We start from the raw sequence: 19,855 nt of genomic DNA, 5'->3' as shown, positions 1-19,855 counted from the left end.
GCTATTGGTATAGTACAAAGTAACAACATATAGCATTGAAAGTACTATTAAAAATGATGATGATTATGCTTTTAACAGAAAGTACTTTATTCCCGTAATGCACTATAGCGTACTACAGACTCTGAATCATATACCAAACAGGATGTGGGCTCCTGTAATGTTCCCTCCTGGGTTATTGGCAGTGTGTAAATGGTTACACATCACTTCAGGTTCTTGTTTCTTGTTCGAAGCAACTTCGTCCTCCAAATCATTCAAGGTTATTTGTGCCAGTTAGCCCAATGATATGCATCCTGGATAGTCCTTTCCCAGGGTTGTATGTCCAGGCTAGTCCTTTTCGCAGGCCTCATCTTCGTGCTGCTGCTGTGTTCTCATGGTTTCTCATGTTCTCAAAGGACGGTGCAGAATAGCAGGCGACCTTCTTCCAGTCTTAGACTTTTTGGGCTGACCGCAGATCACACTGGTCTTTTGTAATGCCTGTCTGTGGGTGGGCCTCGGAGCGCCCTATTGCATCTCTGACTGTAACATACGGAACGCCATTAATTTGTTGTTTATGAAACCAGTGCAGATGTTCACACCCATCTCGTTTCGCCTCACACACATGCATGCGTGGTATGGGGAAGTGAAACGTCTGTGGATTTCCTGTACAGTCTCCCTCGGCGACGCCTGCCTTGACATGCTGGAGCCCTGCTAGCCTCCTCAAGTGCGTTCCTTCCTGGCCGGTTAGCGAGGGACAGTGGCTGTGGCTTTGCTGAGCAGGATTTTAATTGGGCCCGTGTCTCGCTGGGTGGGCCAAGTCGCCAGTCCTGCGAGGCAGCAGTATCGGGTCTCCATCTCTGCCGTGGGAGGCCCGTTTCTGTGGTAAGCCCTTCGACAACCCTCTGTCAGACATTTGTTTGTGGACTGTATCCCCATAGAGTGCTCTTTCCCTGCCTTCTGTGTGATTTATTTGAAGGACATTGAAATACAGTGAGAATTAAACAGGAAAAAGAGAATCGTTTTTGGTAACTGTACACTTCCTGATCGGATCTCTTTTAGGTTGCGCTGGTGAGCTTTGGAATTATTTAAAATGATTTTGCATGCAATTTTAAGCATTACCTCAATGCAGGCCACTATAAATATTTAGTATTGCTTCCGGGAGTTGTGCCGTGCAGTTTATTTTTAGCATTTACAGCACTGCTGTGTTACACTGCTAGTAAGTATATATCTTTAAAAAGAAAAAACATGCACAGAATTTTTTGATAACTGATCCTTTTTAAAAATGTTCTCTGAACGCTGATTTGTGTGAATTTCCTCATTTCTAACGGTATCGTTTTAGTCTTAAACGACATATAAACTGAAAGTTATTGAGGTTACTTTGAAAGTTCTGCTCTGTAGTACCGTTTGAGGACCTTTCGTTTGTTGAAGGATTGAAAGCTTTTGTATTCTGGGAGGTTAGAAATACCAGGACACAGGAAGTGACTCTTTCTGTAAGGAACGCTGTGGAGAAAACATTAAGGAAGCGTAGAGAAAAAGGTATCTTGATTGATTACTCCGCTGATGACTTCAGCAGAGGTGCGTTTCTGCGGCACATGACACCAGGGTGGCTGGGATCCCCGGCTCTGGCCTGGAGCTGGTCTTGCCTTTCACGTCCATATTGCTCTCGAGGCTCGAGTTTGAAGGCCCTGCTCGGCTCCTCCTGAGAGCTGCTGTCTTGCTCTGAACCGTGGCCAAACTCTCGCTGCCCCCGCATTGCAGAGAGGGAGGGTGAGTCATGAAACGGCGCTGTCAAGGCCCAGCCGTCTCTCTCTCTCTCTCTCCCCCCACACAGATGAGCTGTTTCTGACACGCGCTTGGAAAAGCACCCAGCACGCCAGTGTGAGACCCGCAGTGCCGCCGATCCGAGTCTCGGTGCCACAGTGTTATCACGATGATCAGTCCAACCCACTATCTAATGGATTCATGTCCGCCAGTTCGAGCTAAGATGGTGTGTCTGTGTTTGAGTCTGGCCTGATTGGTTTGAACAGAAGTGCGCCTTTGAACTTTGACCCCTGGAGGAGGGAGCGCTGGGTGTCGGGTGAGAGACGGGGAGCCGAATGGCCTCTGCGGCTGCGGCGTCTGCCTCAGTCAGCAGCTGTTTTATTCTGCCGAGCTCTGCCTGCTCTGCGGCCAGTCTGTGAAGGTGACTGGGGGAGGGGGGAAGCTCACGCTGGGGCTCTGCTCGCGGTCACAATTCAGTGATTTCACCCTCACCACCGCTGATGATCTGCACGCTGCAGATGCACCACTGCTGGGCTACTTTAGTTGTGGAGTAGCTGCTTATGACCTAAACGGTTCCCAAACCCGGCCAACATACCAGTGCCCCGGTAGGGAGAAGATGTAGGGAGGAAGGGGTCCTTACTTGTCGCAGGGACCCAGACCTGGCAGCGTGTTATAAACGTCAGCGTGTGCCCTTGTTGTTTGAGACGCCGTCCTTCAGTGAGGGATACTGTGACGTCAGTCGTCCCTGGCCTGAGGTCATGCCGTGGTACGTGACTAGGGACGAGCCCCTTATTGTCACACGTCAGAGAGCAGTGTGACTGACTCATCGAGCCTTTCTCTCCGTGCCCTAATGACAGGAATGACTGCTCCTTCAAGATATCTGACATTATACCATACGCGACGTGCATTAAAGAGGGAGTCTGATCAGGCATCATGCTGGCGAGTGAAACCCAGCTGCTGAATTTTTACACTATAACACACCAGATACTTTAATAGAATTTATGTTAACACTGTGCTGCTTTCAGTTTCAAACATGCCTGATTATTCTGTATTTCACTTGTTCATCTGTCTTCATAAAACGAATAAGCTCAGCATTGTATTAAAGCAAGAACACATTTAAATTAACAGCTCATTTTATAAAGAATATATGTATGTGTGTGCAAGAAGTATTTAGTAAGGTTTTGTGTAGACAGGCGTTCATGTAGTCGTACTGCAGCTAATATTATCCATGGCTAGTAAGAACATTTCTGTGGCATTTCAAAAGTAACTCTAGAATGCTAAAAACATCCTGATATTATCCTGATGTTGAATACCAGACAAACTTGGAGCATCAGAATAACTTTCTCCAGACCTCCCTGTAGGGTGTCTGGTTTTATTCATCTCTTTTAACCCCTACCATCTTTTCGCCTTGGGCCCAATAAAATGCACATGTGTGTGAACTGCTATTGCTGTTGAGTGTGAGTGACAATTATTGTTGCCAAGCAAAATCCGTGTGGTGATGGGCCTCAAAAAGAAGAAAAATGTACATTCTGTCTGTCCATCCGTCAGTTTAAGCTGCTTTTTCAAATGCGCTCACGGCGAGCCCTATAGCCTGTCCCAGAAGACTGATACCCCCTAGTCATGTTGTATAGTCCCTCAGTGTGTGTGTCATGGTGGTGATCCCAGTTTCCCTAGACAACATGTCTCTGGACTGCAGGATGACAGAGGGGAATGCCCTGTAAGCATGGCAGACTGCACACGCTCAGAGCCCTCGAACCTGGAGGTGTGAGGTCACAGTACTGCCCACTGAGTCCCATGAGAACTGCTCTCTCTGTTAACTGTTTTTGTTACGGCGTCTGTTTTCAGACAGTATTTAAGCCTTTGGTGTCACTGTTGGCTCCCTGTGATTTATTCATATTCCCATGATACAGTATTTAAACAGTCAAGCGTTACAAGCAATGCATATTTCTAATTAGTGGTAATGAGTTGCAGTGACACTAGTGTTATTAAATCAGACCCAAGAATGTCTTGCAGAAATATGCTGGACTGAATTGGTGCTGATGGAATCTCAAGTCAGTGTTGCAGGTGTGTGCTGGTATGTCAGTGATTATTTTTAAATGCAGTGCATGGCATTTATGCTTTAAATGACTGCTTTTTTGGGGGAAATATAAAACTGAAGTTTTGAATCTTCCAGAGACTGTTAAATCAGTCCAGATCGTGTTAGTTGAGCAGAATATTAAGTGGCATGGAAGGGGTAGACTCAGCTGAAATGTGTCTGTGGGAAGCTTGGATGGAGCCCACTCAGTGTCAGGGAGGAAAGTGGAAAATGGGCCCTGATTACACGCAGTCCTGCAGGCCTCCCTGATTTTCACTCCAAGGGACTGTAAGTCTATCCTGGATCTGTGAGCATGTTCGTTCCCATGGTATTACAGAGCCAGGTATGACGTAATGTGCTTCTCTATTAGCTCTGTACACTACATGACCTCATCAAGGTCAAGTTGCCATTAATGTGATCAGACTAGGGCCCCTGCGTCTTTAAGAGCAGAGATGAATGGATACAGCAGGGTCACTGCACTCAGCCAGTGTCTGCAGACTGCACTACTTGCATTAAAACTAATGGATGGTTGCCCTTCCTCCTGCTTTACAGATTTCTTTTTGGCTCTATGCCCGATGTTTCAGAGAGACATTATTTGGCAGGCATTTCTGTCCTAATTTTAAAGCTTTTATGTTGGAAGTATTAAGAGGGGGGTCAGTTTTCAGGGGACTTGGAAAAAACAAAGCAGGGTCTACAACTTGCCAATCAGAGCAGATATTGCCACATGTAAAGTCATTAAAGTGGTCTATTCCCATGCAGTTTTCCGAAATAGGTTTGCAACGAAGATATTTGATTAGTTCCACCTGTATAAAAACAAGACTTAATTGAGACTTAAATTAACTTGTTGGAATTGATGTTTTTTGTATGATTCATTGGACTGTGTACAGGCAGTGGTCTGTTTCATGTAAAGAGCCCGTTCCTGCTTTGAACTGTGGTAGCTGCCTATCTGAGATGCTTTGCTTTTTCTTCACGACGCTCTTCCTGGTGAGCATTATAGTGGCAGCATTCTGAGCACGTCAGATTAGGCCTCCCTTACCCAGGCTATGGACTCTAGCTGTATTTAGAAGGTCACTCTTGCAGTACCTCTGGACAATGCCAAGCCAGCTGGGAGATTTAGTCCCTCAGGCATGTCCAGAGTCTGCCCTGGAGCCTCTGCCCAGTGGGATGTGCCTGCATCAGTTCCCTTTGTAGTCGACTTGGTGGTGTCCTTATAAGGTGCCCTAACCACTTTAACTGATTCCTCTTTCCAGCCACAGGAGTAATTGCTATATTTCAGGGTCCCTTCAGATCTCTGACCTCACCTTGTTTTGGAGAGAGAGCCTGGCAACCATGTGGAGAGCTTATATTCATGACCTTGTTCTTCTCGCCATTACCAAACCAAAAGAATAGGCACTGAAGCCATCTTACGAACAAGATCCTAAGGTGCTTAAACTCCTTCACTGAGGGCAGAATCTTCTAACCTTACTGGAAATGAGCAACCCGTTCCTTTTGCGAGAGCATTATGACCTTGGATTTGGAGGTGCTGATTCTCATCTCCTCTGTTTCACATTCAGCACTGAACCATTCGTGTGTGTGCTGGAGTTCCTGGTCGGATGAGGCCAGAAGCACAATAACATCTGCAAATAGCAGGAATGTCACCTCTAGCCCTCTATACCGACCGCCCTTCCAATAACGGGTGTGCCTTGATATCCTGTTCATGAAATTCACAAATGGTGGTGGAGACAAGATGCAACCTTGCCAGAGGCTAACACCCTCTCCAAATGACTTAGATTTTGTGCCAAGTATGTGGACACATTAGTAAAAGGTCCGAAGAGTGCGCAGTAGCGGCCCCTGGTACCCCAAATTCCTGCAGCACCTCTTACAATATGTCGTGGAACATTTTCACAAAAGCTCATGTAGTATGCCTTGGCGTGTCTGTATGGACCCTCGCAACTGTGCAAGGGAGACTAGATGGCTCACTGTCATAAGGTCAGGCAGGAACTTGCATTGTTCCTCCTGAATCTGAGGTTTAACCACTGGGCGGAGCTTCCTTTCTCTCACTCTCTCTCTTAAATATGTTTTGAAAATATTGCGGTTTGTTGGGTGTATGCTGATCATTCTAGTTTTAGTTGACATGATGGCCTTCATATGGGGTTGCTGTGACTGCTCATGCAGAGATTATATATCCTGTGATACCGTGAAGTGCACTTTGTCAGTACGATGCACTGGATGATTTGTTTCCGTTAATTAGCACAGACCTTTACACATAAAATGTTAGCTGCTTATGCAGAGTGAAAGTGGTCCGGAGTGGTGCAGAGAATGCTATCGGCTTGGAGATCCTTTAACCGCCGCTGCCGCTGTCCCAGTCTGCTCATGTTTCTGCTTCTCTGTCCAGGTGAATATGTGCGTGTCCATGCACACAAATTAGAGGCTAGACCTTGCTGTTAAGTTGAGTCTTTGACAGGCCTCCGTAGCAAAAAGTAAGACCAGCAGATTTCCCTGTGGGAAAACAAAGATGGCTCAGGTTAGGGGATGTATGCCTCATGCTTGTAAGGAATTGAGTTTCCCTACAACAGAAACATCTTGGCATCCTGTTTGAATTTTTGGACAGTCTTAGTGTGTTACAGCTCAACTTTTGTTTTTCATGCAGTTTTGTCTGGAAATGCACATTTCTGACTGCAAGAACAGATGTTTGTTTTTTCATGCAGATCATGAGGACTAAAGATGATTACAGTAGGCCAGCTTCACCCAAAGGCCACAAACACTTTGGCCTTGCGAGCTGCAGTCAGGCAAAGTGGGGGCGTCCTGTAAAGCGTGACACTTTTCCAGTGGCCTGGCGTTTAAAAAGTCGTTCCTCTTCTGCCATCTGTGCGTTAGGTGTTAAGCACTCAACCGTCTTGTCTGCCAGCAAATCACAATAAGCCCTTCAACTGTTAATGTGTAATACGCCCAGTGAGAGCAGATAAATTACACATTTTCCAAAGGAAATCTGCTGTGGGAAATGTCTCCCTCAGGAAGTTATTTCAGAAATTTGAAAGCACAGTGGAAAGAAACTTTTTGCACATTCAAGCTCGAGGTTTTATTATTTTTATTTATTTGGATGGATGCTTGGGAGTTCTGGTAGGCTGCTGAAGACACTAGAACGAGATCCCTGAAACACACAGTTAAACATCACCCATACGTTAGTCACTCGCCGGGCTGAAATGAGCACTGTGCAGTATGTACACTTTCACCGCTTGATAGGGGCTAAGTGAATACAAAACGACCCTCCCAAATGTCAACAACGTCAAGGTGAAGCTGACGGGCTGGGGAATGTCAGGCATTCGATTTTGTGAGTTAATGTTCCTGCTGTTTAGGTTTTGCTTCAAGTCTCACACGCCTGCCCAGACTGCTGACATGTGGACAGATACCTATCGCTTTGAGCATCACACTGGTATTTCACAGTCAAAGCAGAAAGGTCCCTTTTGCAGTCTGCTTGTTTGTGAACTCCAGCTAATGATTCTGATTGCCCTGTTTTGCCCAATATTTCCTTTTCAATACTCGGATGCCCTTTCTTTTAGTTAACATTTCCTCCCAGGAAATGCCCATATTTTAATAATGGGTTATTTTTGTCTGGGACGTTTGAAGTGCTTAACTTCTTGTGTCTGAGGCTTTGTAGGGTAAATAGTCGTCTGGGGAAATGCCTAGCAGCAACATTGCCGCTGTACTCCACTGCTAATGAGGTAATGATAGAGCCGTGCGTGTCTGCAGCCTGGGTAGCCACTGTATTTTATTTGTATACATATCAAGTTCCTCCACCAAACAGGGCAATGAATTCACAGAGAGGCCTTCTATTTATCAGCTTTTTTTTTAAATAGGGAATAAAATATAAATTTGAGATGGAAAATCTGATTTCCTGGATCTACATTCTGCGGGTAACAAAGCTAGTTTTCAAGGATAAACATCGGGGGGAATCCATCTTGATATTTTCAGGCCCACAAATACAATCACCCCTTTATGGGCCTTTTCTGTGAATGGCGAAGGCAGCCATGTTGACGTGGAATCAAAGGCAGGGCTGTCTTGGCTCAAGTGACTCGCTCTGTGTTGTCCGAGGCCGTCTGTGCGTCTCGGAGCTGCGTGGCTGCACGCACGACTGGCCCGGCCTATCCCGCCTTCACGCTGTCCCAGGGACTGTCAGCCACCTGTGTCCAATCTCATATTCTGGGCTAGATCTTAAAGCACGTCGGGAGTGTTTGTGATTCGCTTTGCTCGGAATGACTTGTGAACTGGCCTTGGGTTTAAAAAAATCACCTTGTAGTTTCTGTGTTATGGCTGTGGTCCTGGGTAGGTAGTTGTGTGTGGGTAATGCGAGTCATCTACCCTTCCTGGAATCATGGCTAAGCTGCTAGCGCCTGTCAGTGAGACAAAAGCTCTGCTCCAGGAATCCGAGATATTCAGTTCGGCCCGTGTTACGTAACAGTGGTGAGGTTGTCCGTTTGAAGGCACTGTCAGTCGTTTCAGGCCAGCGTGCACCAGTGGTGATTTCGTCAGACTTTCCTGTCGAGTGCTGATTTGGGGCTGAAGAAATGCATATGTGCCTGTATTTTTTTTCCTCCCTCACAATTGTTTACTTTTGGTCCGTTGTTCTCAAAGAAAGAATAAATAAAAAGAGAAGTGTTTCTTAGTGTAAATCTTATTGTGATGCGGCACGCAGGGAACAGAAGATGGTAAATAGGCTGGGAACTGACCGTCCTGCGGCCGTGAGCCAGCAGGGATATGGAGCCGATGTCAGTTAATGTCGCTGAGCTGCTTCCCCGCTCAGCCTGTCAGCTGCACTTCTTTTTATGAATCAGGGTCATTTAGGTCACTCTTCACCTCTTTGGCGAGCTCGCCAATGACACGCCATCGCGCTGGGAGCGAGGGCACCGAGTACCTGCCTGTCGGCGTCTTATGGTGCAGATGGAGGCTTGGAATTATCTCCTCTCTCCTGTGGCTGCATTGTCTGCACCCTGCATGGTACGTCCTCACCGGGGCGGAAGCGGGCTATGCTCCGCGCGCTGGTGTCGCCGTCTCACGGCAGGTGTCTGTTGTTGGGGGACCGCTGGTTTTCCCGATAGATTGGATTTTTATTTGCATTCGAGTAAAACCAGGGAGCCGCGGAGGCTACGAAAGACGACAACCTAAGCCTCTGTCAGAAAGTGGGGATGTAGCAGCTGCAGAGCCGAAATCGGGTCAGACCGAGGTGGGGCATCGGATCTCCTGTCAGCTCCTCGTGTTCTGTCAGGATTTCTGTCTGCCGTGAGCCGTAGCAGACACCTCTGCCAGTGCATGTGTGCAGCTCATAGCATGGCGTATACTTTTTATTTAAAAAATCATAGCTGCATAGAAAGACAATTACGAGGAGAGTGGGGATGCAGAGATGGATGCAACACGGACATCCCGGGACAGGTTTATTGTGTGATGCGGTAAGCAGATGTAGGACTAATTAGGAGCATGCCAGTCCCCGCAGTAATAAGGAGATGGTCTCAGGCCCCTCACCCCTGGCGGTTATTAGCTGTAATCCATGTTTCTTATTGTCTCTTGCTTAAAGATGGGAGTTATTGATTGCGTAATCACAGTGTTGGCATGACGATCGTATCCCATGGCGTACTAACGCGCTGCTGTACTGTCTGATCTTGTACTCTGCCTTTCTGGCGTGTCTCTTTTCAGGGTATAATTATTGAATAATTATCGGTGGTGTTGTGCTACCAAGCAGCGCGGTAACCTCTCTGAAAGGGAAAGGTGAGGAAGCATTCTTAGCTCTAACTGTTGAGGTTTGGGGACAGACAGGCTTGCTCTATGCGAGGTGACATTGCCAGTTTGGCGCTGCAGTATTACTGGGCTGGTCTCTGCCCTATCGTGACCTTGTGAGGCGGGGGCTGGAAAACAAGAAGGAGCGTCTGAAAATCGATGGCTTAAAGAAGCGAAACCAGTCTGCTTTCACGGCCCGGAAGCAACGCCCACCACGTCCCACAATTTAATGCCCGTAAAGAGGTACGTGCCAAACGGCAACTAGCAGGACCCACCCGGGGTCCATGGGGCCTCAGTACCATGCCTGTAGTTACCTGCTTCAGCCAGGCGGCCATCGGCTGACACATGGTAGTCTATTTCAGCTGTGGCTCTCTCTGTGCTTTGTGTTCAAGATGGGGGCCCATCCGCTTCTTAGCTGCACAGACCCCTCGCCACAGGTCCGATTCTGGCATGGAAAACGGCGCTCCCCGAGCTCGGGGAAGGGAATCCCAGGCACATGCGCGCATCGCACTCCGAGGTCTGCTTCGTCGTCGGTCAGCCCTCAAGACTCTCGCAGGGGAAATGGGTGGGGCGGTGTAGAAACCCTGCCTGCATTGCTGAGCTTCCAAAAAAACTTGTTTCAGAGCCGTTCTCAGAGCCAGTCCCCCTATTGGGTTTCTCCTCTGAATGTGTCCCGTGTTCAGGGCACTTTATCAAATTTACGAGGCTTGGGTTTCACCGCAGTGCAGGGCAGTATGGCTGTTTTAAAGCCACTCGGGCAGCAGGGCTCAGATGTCAGCTTGGCCTCCTCTCTGCTCTTTGTCTTCTCTTGAATTTATAACCCACCCTGTTTTGGGTCTGCCAAGTGACTAATCAGCACTGTGACTCATGCTGGAAGTGACTCCACTGCCACCTGTGATGGGGGATTAGTTACACTTTAAGTGGCCCCGCCCTATTCCTGGTTAGAACACGCCTCCACGTCGGAGTCACTCTCTCATTCGGGCGTCAGAAGCGTGGCTTGGAAAGAGCTCCGAAAAAACAAAAGTGGGGAGGAGTGTGGCGACGACAGGGACCACCAAACCCATCCTAGAAAAAGGACCTTCCTCGCGGGCTTGATCAGGTGCCCGGTGGCTGCGGCGCCCTGTTTTGGAACAACTGATAGGTTGTGTAACCAGCCCCCGGGGGAGATGGCGATGACCCACATCCAGGCGGACCGGGAACTCTCATCACAGGACCTTGTGGGTCGTTAGCGCCGCATCGCTGACGACAAAGAGAGAGCGATAATCCTCCACCGCGGGGGCTGGGGAGCTGGGTGAGCAGGGGAGGGAGGGAGTGAGCAGGCGAGCGAGCAAGTGAGCGAGAGAGAAAAGGGAAGAGAGAGAGAGAGAGAGTCGCCCGACCGCCTCTGCCTGCTGTGTTCTCTCCTGCGTCAGTCCTGCTCTCGTCAGGGCGCGGAAACAGTCAGCCATGCGGCTGGGGGCTGGGTTAGCCTGTGTGCTCCTCAGCGCCTGGCTCGCCATTTAACCGCCACTTTCGCCCATCTCCAGAAGAAACAGCGCGTGCTCTGCTCGCCGCCGCCCTGTCCGAACGGCGGGCTCATTCTGCCCGGGAGCAGTGAGACCCCGCTAAGGTAAAGTAGCTCCCTTTCAGTTTCTTACTGGCTTCCCCTGGGCCATACGGCCCACGTAGACTGCCGAGAGACGCTACGGCTCATGGGCTACAGGTATAGCGATTTACTGTGAAAGGTTACGTCATCGAACGGGCTGAGCTTGCCTGAAAACCTCTAAATATCTTAAGGGCAAACTGTGACTCTGGGCGTTGTTTACTTGGTTCATTTATGATGTGGTCTTTGTATTATGGCTATAAAAACATCTTAGTCAGTCTTTGTTGAAGTCCTGGTGCCTGTCCGCAGAACACCGTTGGGTTATCTTTTATCTCTGGCCTCCTTTCCTGTGGTGTGTGTAATCGTAGTAGCGCTTGCCGTTTGGGGTAAAGGATGTCATCTGTGTCATGCTAATGCAGTCGTTTAACAGGAAGCCAAGATTCTGCTGAAATGTCTGTGTGTGTGTAAGGGAGTGTGTTTTCGGCGGCAGATTTGTGGGCGGTTTCTTAACCGTGGTGTGTAGGAGCTTGGGATGTTCCCCGTGTCCCATTGATCCGTGCTGCATTAGTCCTGCTGTATTAGCTCAGCTGCTACGTGCCGTCTTATCAGTGTTTATACCAGGGCAACCCCAAGTGCCGGGCGGTGGTATTTTGACAAGTACCTTCGTTTGTTATGGCCAGTTAAGCTGATTAAGGATTGCCCTTCTCCTAGAAGAGCTCTCTGGGTGTACGGGGGGTATCGTGGGCTGTCTGTAATCTTCGTGATCCCTGCTGGAAGTGTGTGAGCACAGGGGTGGGGGCGAGCTGCACTCTGGCCCATTTAACATAACGGTGCTACGACGAAAACGGCTGTTTTTAATTACATCAGCGTTTGGTACAAAGTGCACTTTGGACACAGGGCTGCTCTAGAAAACACACAGGCAGGCAAGAATGGCTGCAGCTCCCACGCCTGATTTCCCCCCCCCACCCTGACCCCCTCCCAAAGCCATCATACTAGGCTTAACTGCCGTTCTCAGGCTTCTTGTCGGCAGACACACCTCAGACTAGGATTTTCATGACTGTTTTGCTGCTGTTAACCGCATCCCCAGTACGATCATGTGACCCGTGTCCCTCGGGGCCCTTCCAGGTAGCCGGGCTTGGCCCTGCTATTTCTCACAGGGCTGGAATGGGCTGCTGGATGGTCCGGCGCCGCTCGCAGGCCTTCCTAACTCGCACACAGTGGCAGCTTTGTGCTGCGGACCCGAATGGGTTGGGGAGGGGGGTACACGAGGCTCATGCCGGAACACGTGTTCTGGATTGGGGTCCTTGTTCGAAAGGGCTTTATCGGTGCAAGGGTAGAGGGGTGACCTCCAGACAGCCATAATATGCTGAGTGTTCTCCCCGCACGACGCCGGTGACGTTCGCCCTGCTCTCAATGGCTCAGTATTTACACAGCTTTCTCTCCAAGAGCGGTTTTTGGCTGCACCTCGGTATGACATTTTAAGCCGTGAGAGGCCCAAATGACAGGAATTTGCCGTCGGTTCTGGTTTTAGTGTGCTTCCCCGCCTCTGCTGTCTCCAGTCGGAAATGTGGCGGTTCAGGTAACTGGGAGAGCTGGGAGGCCTCGTGACGAGGGTGTCGGCCCGCCCATCCTACATCTGGAGGCGTTACGGCGAGAGCTCCGGCGGTGAGCTGCCCGCCTGCTTATTTATTACCTTCAGGTGAGACTCTCAGCACTTAGCGCTAACGTCCCCTCGAAAATCACGCCGCTTTCTCATGCTTCTGAGTAACCCGGCAGCGGCTTCTGCTCTTACATGATTAATAATCCTGCAGGGGGGGGGTGGGGGTGGGCATTCGTGCGTGTGTGTGTCGCTGCGTCAGGCGGGACGGCGTGCCCCTGAAACCGGAGCGCAGTGCCTCTGACCTTCATCAGATACCAGCTTCCTGTTGGCCCTCCGGCTCCAGGACCTGTTCAGAGGATGATGGAGCTAAGCCGCGCCTACAGGTTACTTAGGTATGCATGAGATCCAGCAACGGCCTCTCTTAGCATTCCAGTGCACTCGGCCCTATAAAATATTTACTGTTGAGTTATGGTGCAGCCCTGTAATGTAGGGGAAGGACAATATTTTGGAGATCCTTTGTCTAGCGAGAGCCCGACGTGCAGAGAAACACCCCACCACCGTGATTAATGTCTTTCTTTATTTAGGGATGCAGTCAGATGAAGGGGAGTGCGCTCCTCGCGCATTCTGAAGGTTCTCTGGTGGCCGGCATTAGGGGTGACCTGCTTCTTCTGCCGCAGAGGGCTGCGCGCCGGTTTTTGTTGGGAATTGAGACTAATGCAGAAGCCTTTTCGTCAAGGGTCCGTCGCCGCTTGCTGTCCCCCTGTAGGTCGCGGAGGTCAGCCTGGTTCTATTTATAGCCGCAAGCCAGTAGCTGGTGACTGTTGCTGCAGATAGCCTTGTTCTTCACCCTTTAGGAGGCGGGATTTTGGAAAGCTTGATAAAAACAGGTCTGCTTGCCGCATACTTTTCCCGAGGCGACCAGGAGCCTTCCGGAACCCCCCTTGAAACCACCTTTCTTATGCTCGTCCACGTTTTCGCCACCAGAAGGAAACACCTGTTTTCTTTTAAGGCAAGCTGATCTGATCGCGAGCTGCTAAATTTATCTGCCCCAGAAAAGTGTGATGTTACCGAGGCACTGGAAGGAGGCTGTAACCTTGTTTCAGAAGAGGAGCGTGCGTTACGGGGAGACAGCGATGGCCCCTCTGATGAGGGCATGGTGCTGAAGGTCACACCGAGACACGCGGGCAATCATTCTCTCTGATTCTCTGCTCTAAGTTGACCGTTACCCTGCTATTGTGCTCATAGAGAGGCCAATGGATTGACTGTTTTGTCCTGGTGTAGCACCTTTTATCGAGTTTCTTAGTTAATCATTCACTCGTCCTGCCAATGTCGCCCTCCGTATGTTACGCATGTTAATAAAGGGCAGAGATCTTTCCTGTAAGATGGCCATCATAGCGGGGGTGGGCGGGGGGTCGGCAGGGACACCCACCGCGCAGCAGCCTGGGAATCGCTCACCGTGCATCTTTATTACCCTTTGAGCCAGAGACCCTGTGCGACAGCCGTCAGCCCCATGACAGCCGCTACCCCACCCCCCGCCACCAAGCCATGGTTACAGCGTTGTAAAAATGTCGACTGCTGACTGAAATGCTATTTCCAATAGTCCCCGGCATGTTGCTTCAGTTTCACGCCCAGAGTCGCTCTCCGGACCCGATCGCCGTGTCGTGTAGCTCATAAGAGGCCAGACCGATGTGGCAGATTGTAACCCGTCTCAGTATAACCGAGGTAGAAACTCGAGTCTCTCCCACGGCAGAGATTGTCTCCAAGGAGAAGAGGCGCTGTAGTGCTTCTCGTTTTTGTGGAGGCTTGGGCAGATTTTGAGTCTTACCTTTTCAGGAGCAAACACCCATCCTAGTTTTCACAGTCACGCTGCAGTTTGAGGCTTCCTTGTCACCTGTGCTTTACTGCCAGACTGTCGTTGGCTGCCAGGCTGTACCTGTGTCCCCTCAGCGCCGCTCATCGTGCTTATAATTAATCTGACGACCCGTTCTGAGGAGAATGGAGGTTTGATCACATCGCTGAGGCCCGCTGGCCGTTCCTGGAGAGCTGGCGGTGTCAGGCGCAGCTTCAAAGCGCCCTGAGAAGCACCTCACCGCGCCCTGCGCACGTGCTCCCATGCCAGCCTGCACGCCGAGCCGGGCGTTGCCGAGCGGCCCTGACGGACGGCGACATCAGAGACGGCGTATCCACGGGGGGAGCGGAACAGGCGCATCAAAGCCGGTGGCCCCCTTTGAGCTGTCAGCCCGCGCCTTTAATGATTTCCTTGTTATTCTTAATTTGGTCCTTTTCATTTCGCAGGCATTCAGGCCTCTGGTGGGGAAAGTGGTGCTGGGCTCCATCGCGGCTGTGGAGTTCTTCGCCGACAGGCAGCTGGATTTCCTGACAGACGACGACGCCTATCAGCCCTATCAGGTGGGACGCCCCGCCGCAGCCCCCCGCGACGCAGCTCTTTATTGCGGTGCATGCTGATGGGTGCAGCTTTGGCACGGATGCTGCAGGTTTTTTTTTTTTAATCTCTTTCTCGTACTCGACGCGAGGCATTTTGACTTGAGACGTGGTCACTGAAACCTCTGTGCCTGGAAACTTCGGTTCGGAGCTCGGCCGTCCGCAGGGAGATGATGACGCCGATATTAAGGGAGCATACAGATGAGCTGTAGATGGCGAGGCCTGATAGGTGGACCCAGCCACCCTCGTCTACATCGAGCTGCTGCACGCTGCTGGCCAGATGAATCCTGACCAGCTCTCGTGTCACAGGAAGTTCAGCTTTGAACGCCCTGCCTCGACAGGCAATCTCTTCCTGTTATTGATTCGCTCGCTGCAAATCTTGTCTCACCCAGACTCCTTGAGCTTCTTGCCTCTCTGTCATGCTCGGGGTGTGATGGAAAGGTCCACTCGTGTCCCCTACAGGTGTATCACGGGACCCGAAAGGACAAAGGCACTCAGTGGCCCCTCCCACTGGCTGCTATGATCATTGCAGCAGCTCCTCTCTGCTCTCTTTGTTGGGGTGGCGCATGCCCTGAGGAATTACAGCTTCATAGGCGACTCTCATTTATTACTGTCTAATCAATCTCAAACGTGGGCAAATTGCTATCGACTCGCACTGTGAGCCGGGAAGCTGCCGTTGGTCCCCGGGTGGTTCTGCTGTATACCAGGGTGTTTTACTCATCATGCAGCATAAGTGAACGTCAGCCTAACCTCCCGAGGAATCTGCGAAGAAATGCTCATGACTCGCTGTTGCTCCCCCCCCCCCCACCCCCCCATGCCCAATCTCTGTCGTCCTGGGCTCTCTCATCGGTGTCTGTGCAGCGAAAAGGTTTTAATTTGATTTCTCGTGTGTCTTTTTTCCTGTTATCCTGGGGAGCGGGGGGGGCACTGAAGCACCTCATCCCAATCTGTTTGGACCCCGGCTGCACAATGAGGTTATTGTTGCAGAGGCCACCCGGCAGGAGCCGGGCGGTGGGGCGGGGGGCTGCTCTGAGGGGCTTTGGGTGGACAGCACCCCCCCCCCCATTTAATTAGTACTTGGTAGCATCCCTTCCAGTATGTGGAGGCCCCCCCCCCATACGGTTATGGTGGGCTGCTGCTCAAGCGACATTCGGTGTATTTCTACATCCGTGGCCTCTCTTTGAACTGGCTTGGCCCTTTCTGTCGCCGGCTGTGAGATCCTCCCCAGAATCAGGCAGAAACTCTCCCCCTCAGTGTCGGCACCGTTCAGTGAATGTAACCCTTCCTGCCAAATGTCGTTCCCATGGAGCCGGGCCTTCTTTAGTGGACACCTGCGGGCCTTTGCTGCAGTCCCTCCGGGGCCTGGGCCAGCTTGGGGTGTCGGGGGTGTCGGTCCTGCCCGGAAGGCGACCCGGAGTGGCGTACTGGCTGGACACCACCCTCGCGCATCCGCGGCTGTATTGAGTTACTGCAGCAACAGGCTTTGTTCCTGTACATACACACGCCGCGCATGCATATTACATTACCCTAGCAACAGGCCGTGCCGAGCGGCTGCCCGCGTTTCATGCCGCCCGCGTCTCATGCTGCCCTAGCAACAAGCCGCTCCTGGCTGACGGACTCCGCCGCTTCATGTCACGATACCTTAGTAACGGGCTGTCTTTGTGGTGCCCCTGCCGCCCCTGCATCGCCGTGCTGCACCGCTCCAGCTGGTATCTGAAATTACATGTTTATTTTCTCTCTCCTGATTGGTGCCTTTTCTCACTGGATGCGGTATGTCTGTGTTGTGGCGGATTAAAAGCATTTCAGAAGTGAAAGTGGGTCTGAGGAGATCCGTACCTGTTTTCTCGACAAGAAGCCCTAATTTCCTTTCTTCATTAGCTGTTCGCTCGGCTCTCTGACGCAAGAGTTGAATCAGCTCTCTCTGGTTAATAGTGCCATGGTAACGCGTCTGTTTCCACTGAACTCTGCAGTTCCTTTATAGATCTACGGGGGGGTTTTTTTCCCCCTTCAGCCTTCCGGGTTGGCGATTCCTCCCCCCCTTCCTGCTCTGTATAGGTTAAGCTGTGTAGGGCATTAGATCAGAGCTTCAGGGGTATCGTGCAGCAGATAAGGAATGTTGCTGTGATCGTTCCCCAGCAGCTTAAACATCCAGCTGGAAACCTTAAAGCGTTTGTGTTTTTGCATTCGTAGAGCGGCCTCTTGCTGCCGTGGCGGCGTGACATTAACCGCGGAGTCTGGATAACACTCTGTGCATGGGAGGTGCTGGTGGGATGCACCGTGGAACAGTGTGTCAGACACCCCCCACCCCCACCCCCCAGCTCACCTTGACATGTGCGCTGAAGGCTGTGAATCACCGGGGAGACACGGAGGGGGAGGGACACTAAAACGTGCCTTCCACCATAAAAGCCCCCCCCCCCCCACCCCCGCCGGCTGCCTTTCTGCCGCTCGTCTCGTGTCAGCTCCCTCGGCCTGTTCCTCCGGGGGCCACGGGGGCGGGGGCATGCTAATCAGAGCACCCAGTCATGTGTGGCCACTCTGTAATGGGAACCATCTCTCCCAGACCGTATTCATTCTTAATGAACACATTGTTAATTTTGGTGACGTACAGTGGCTGTCCGTGCTGCGCGAGGAGGTCTGCGGTAACGTCCTGTCCGGCATTTTCTGCAAAGGCTAGACCTCCATCACCCTGTGGCCTGTCGTAAAACAAAGAAGCTGTAACCGTTGTTTGCTTCTCCTCCTTTCATGAGCTCGGCCCCTTTAATGGCAGGTCCTGCACGTGTGGGGAGTCCTTGGCTGTACCCGGCCGTGCGGAAGCTCAGCGCAGCCCTGACGTCGCAGCATCACAGCGGCCAAGGACATGCAGGCTCTGTGGGCAGGCAGGCCGGCCGGCCAGTCACTGGCTCACTTGCTCGTGCGAAGAGCGCGTTCCCGCAGCGCTGGCACACCTCGTCTGCCACGCGGTCACGCCGTGCTGACGAAACTCCATGTTGGGGGGGGGGGGCGGGCTTGGATTTCCGCAGGCTATTGCGGCAGGCGTCCGTTAGCACACGCCGGAGCGCGCCTGAGACCCACCCCCCCGTACCAACCCCCCTCACCAAATGGGAGCACAGATGGCGTTGGGTTACAGCGGCGAGCGGGGACTTCCAGGGCGCTGAAACAGGGCCCGGGCTCGTCTCCGGCTCGGACACGAAAGCCGCAGCGAGCAAGCGAGCGAGGGAGAGCGAGGGAGAGCGAGGGAGAGCGAGGGAGAGCGAGGGAGGCAGGACGCCTTGTTTATCTAGGTCAGAGTTGAGTCTGGAAGTGTTTTGCAGCTCTGAGAGGCTCGACAGGCGCGTCTCTGCGTCCGGAGCTGCGTACAGCCTTGAGGAGAAGCGTTTACTGCACTGCCGGGAGAGTGATGGACGACAGCCCACTGCGGGGAGGGACCCAGTACATCTGCTGTGCCCTTCACTGGGACGTGGCTGTGTGAATGTGCGTGCGGGTGTGTGTGCGAGCAGAGAGCCTGCAGCGTTAAGCAGTGGCTGTAAGACTGATGAGCTGTAAGTCTGGACTGAAATGGTCGTCAGGCCTCCTTTTAGCACAGTGTTGTGTTTCAGTTTTATTTTTTTTTTCTTTCTTTTACATTTGAGGTTGCGGCCATTTTCGTTTTTCCATTTAATTTTTATTTCTTAGGTCTGATTCGATGAAAAACATGGCTATTATCTCGGAGGGCCTGGTGGAGGAGTTGGGTGCAGTGGGTGTGGAGTGTTGGGATTCCTCTTTGCGACAGCTGAGCGGCACAGTGTGGGCCAGTCGGAGCCAGCAGCGGGCTTGTCTTCGGACCGATAAATAAATCATGTCCCTCCCTCGCGGCCGAGCTTAAAATAGAGCCGCCGCCGCCGCGGCCTTTCGTCGAAAGCCACACTGTGGTGGGCAGGAAGGCGCCCATGTCTCCCTCGCACCACTGACATGCCTCTTATCTTGCGTGCAGACGTCCTGCGGGGGGCGTCCTCTCCCCTCTGCCGCTTATCTTACCGAGACGACCGTCATAATGATGCTAATTCTGCTTTCTGTAGCGACGATGGCTACCAGCATGTGGGTTGCCTTGGGTGGGGCGTGGGGGGGAGAAGCCCGCTCTGTTTATCAGCCCCCCTCCCCCATGGAGCGCCTGTGTAAACAGCCGCCCTCGGCAGGAGGCCCCACTGCTCACCGCCAGCACAATAGACGGATTTCCTCCCCGACCCCAGCTGAACCCTAAGCGCGTGTGACAGAAACCGCGGCAGGCGGGCGGCGCTCATGTCCCCAGCCGCGGCCCCGCGGAGTGGCTCTCACCTTCCGATCGCGGGCCCCTTGCACGTTCATCCGTGCGTTTCCAAGCAGTGCCGCGCGCCTGCAGGTATCTTAGGGCGTCCCAGCCCTGCGCGTATCAGCCATCCCACCTACCTCCCCACTCATCAGTGCTGTGCTACAGCATTTTGCTTATTTGTCCATAGGCAGCCTGTGTTTACTCGTAGGGGGGGGCGGACTGTGTCCATGATATATGTGCACCTGCGTATGTATTCCTGGCATCCACAGGCCTTTCAGTAAGGACTGTGCCCATGTCTGTCTGGGAATACGGCAGCCTGCCCGTGTCGTCCCCACCCCCCAGCCTGTCAAACACACGTCTGTCGTAGGATCTGTCTCTAGGGGCTCT

The 19,855-nt window shown here is 51.8% G+C and overlaps 1 protein-coding gene across 1 annotated transcript in view; it reads left to right on the top strand.

Moving 5' to 3' along the window:
• Nucleotides 1–19,855, top strand: part of jmjd1cb (jumonji domain containing 1Cb) — a 74,000-nt gene that overhangs the window by 36,634 nt on the left and 17,511 nt on the right. The window contains 1 exon segment of the mRNA XM_048988120.1: nucleotides 15,037–15,150. Within this exon segment, the coding sequence (XP_048844077.1) occupies nucleotides 15,037–15,150 (114 nt within the window).

The sequence above is a fragment of the Brienomyrus brachyistius genome, chromosome 20 (genome assembly GCF_023856365.1).
Source record: "Brienomyrus brachyistius isolate T26 chromosome 20, BBRACH_0.4, whole genome shotgun sequence".
In the NCBI taxonomy this organism is placed as follows: domain Eukaryota; kingdom Metazoa; phylum Chordata; class Actinopteri; order Osteoglossiformes; family Mormyridae; genus Brienomyrus; species Brienomyrus brachyistius.
The sequence above is the reverse complement of the archived record's forward strand: the minus strand, read 5'-3'. Positions and strand labels throughout refer to the sequence as shown.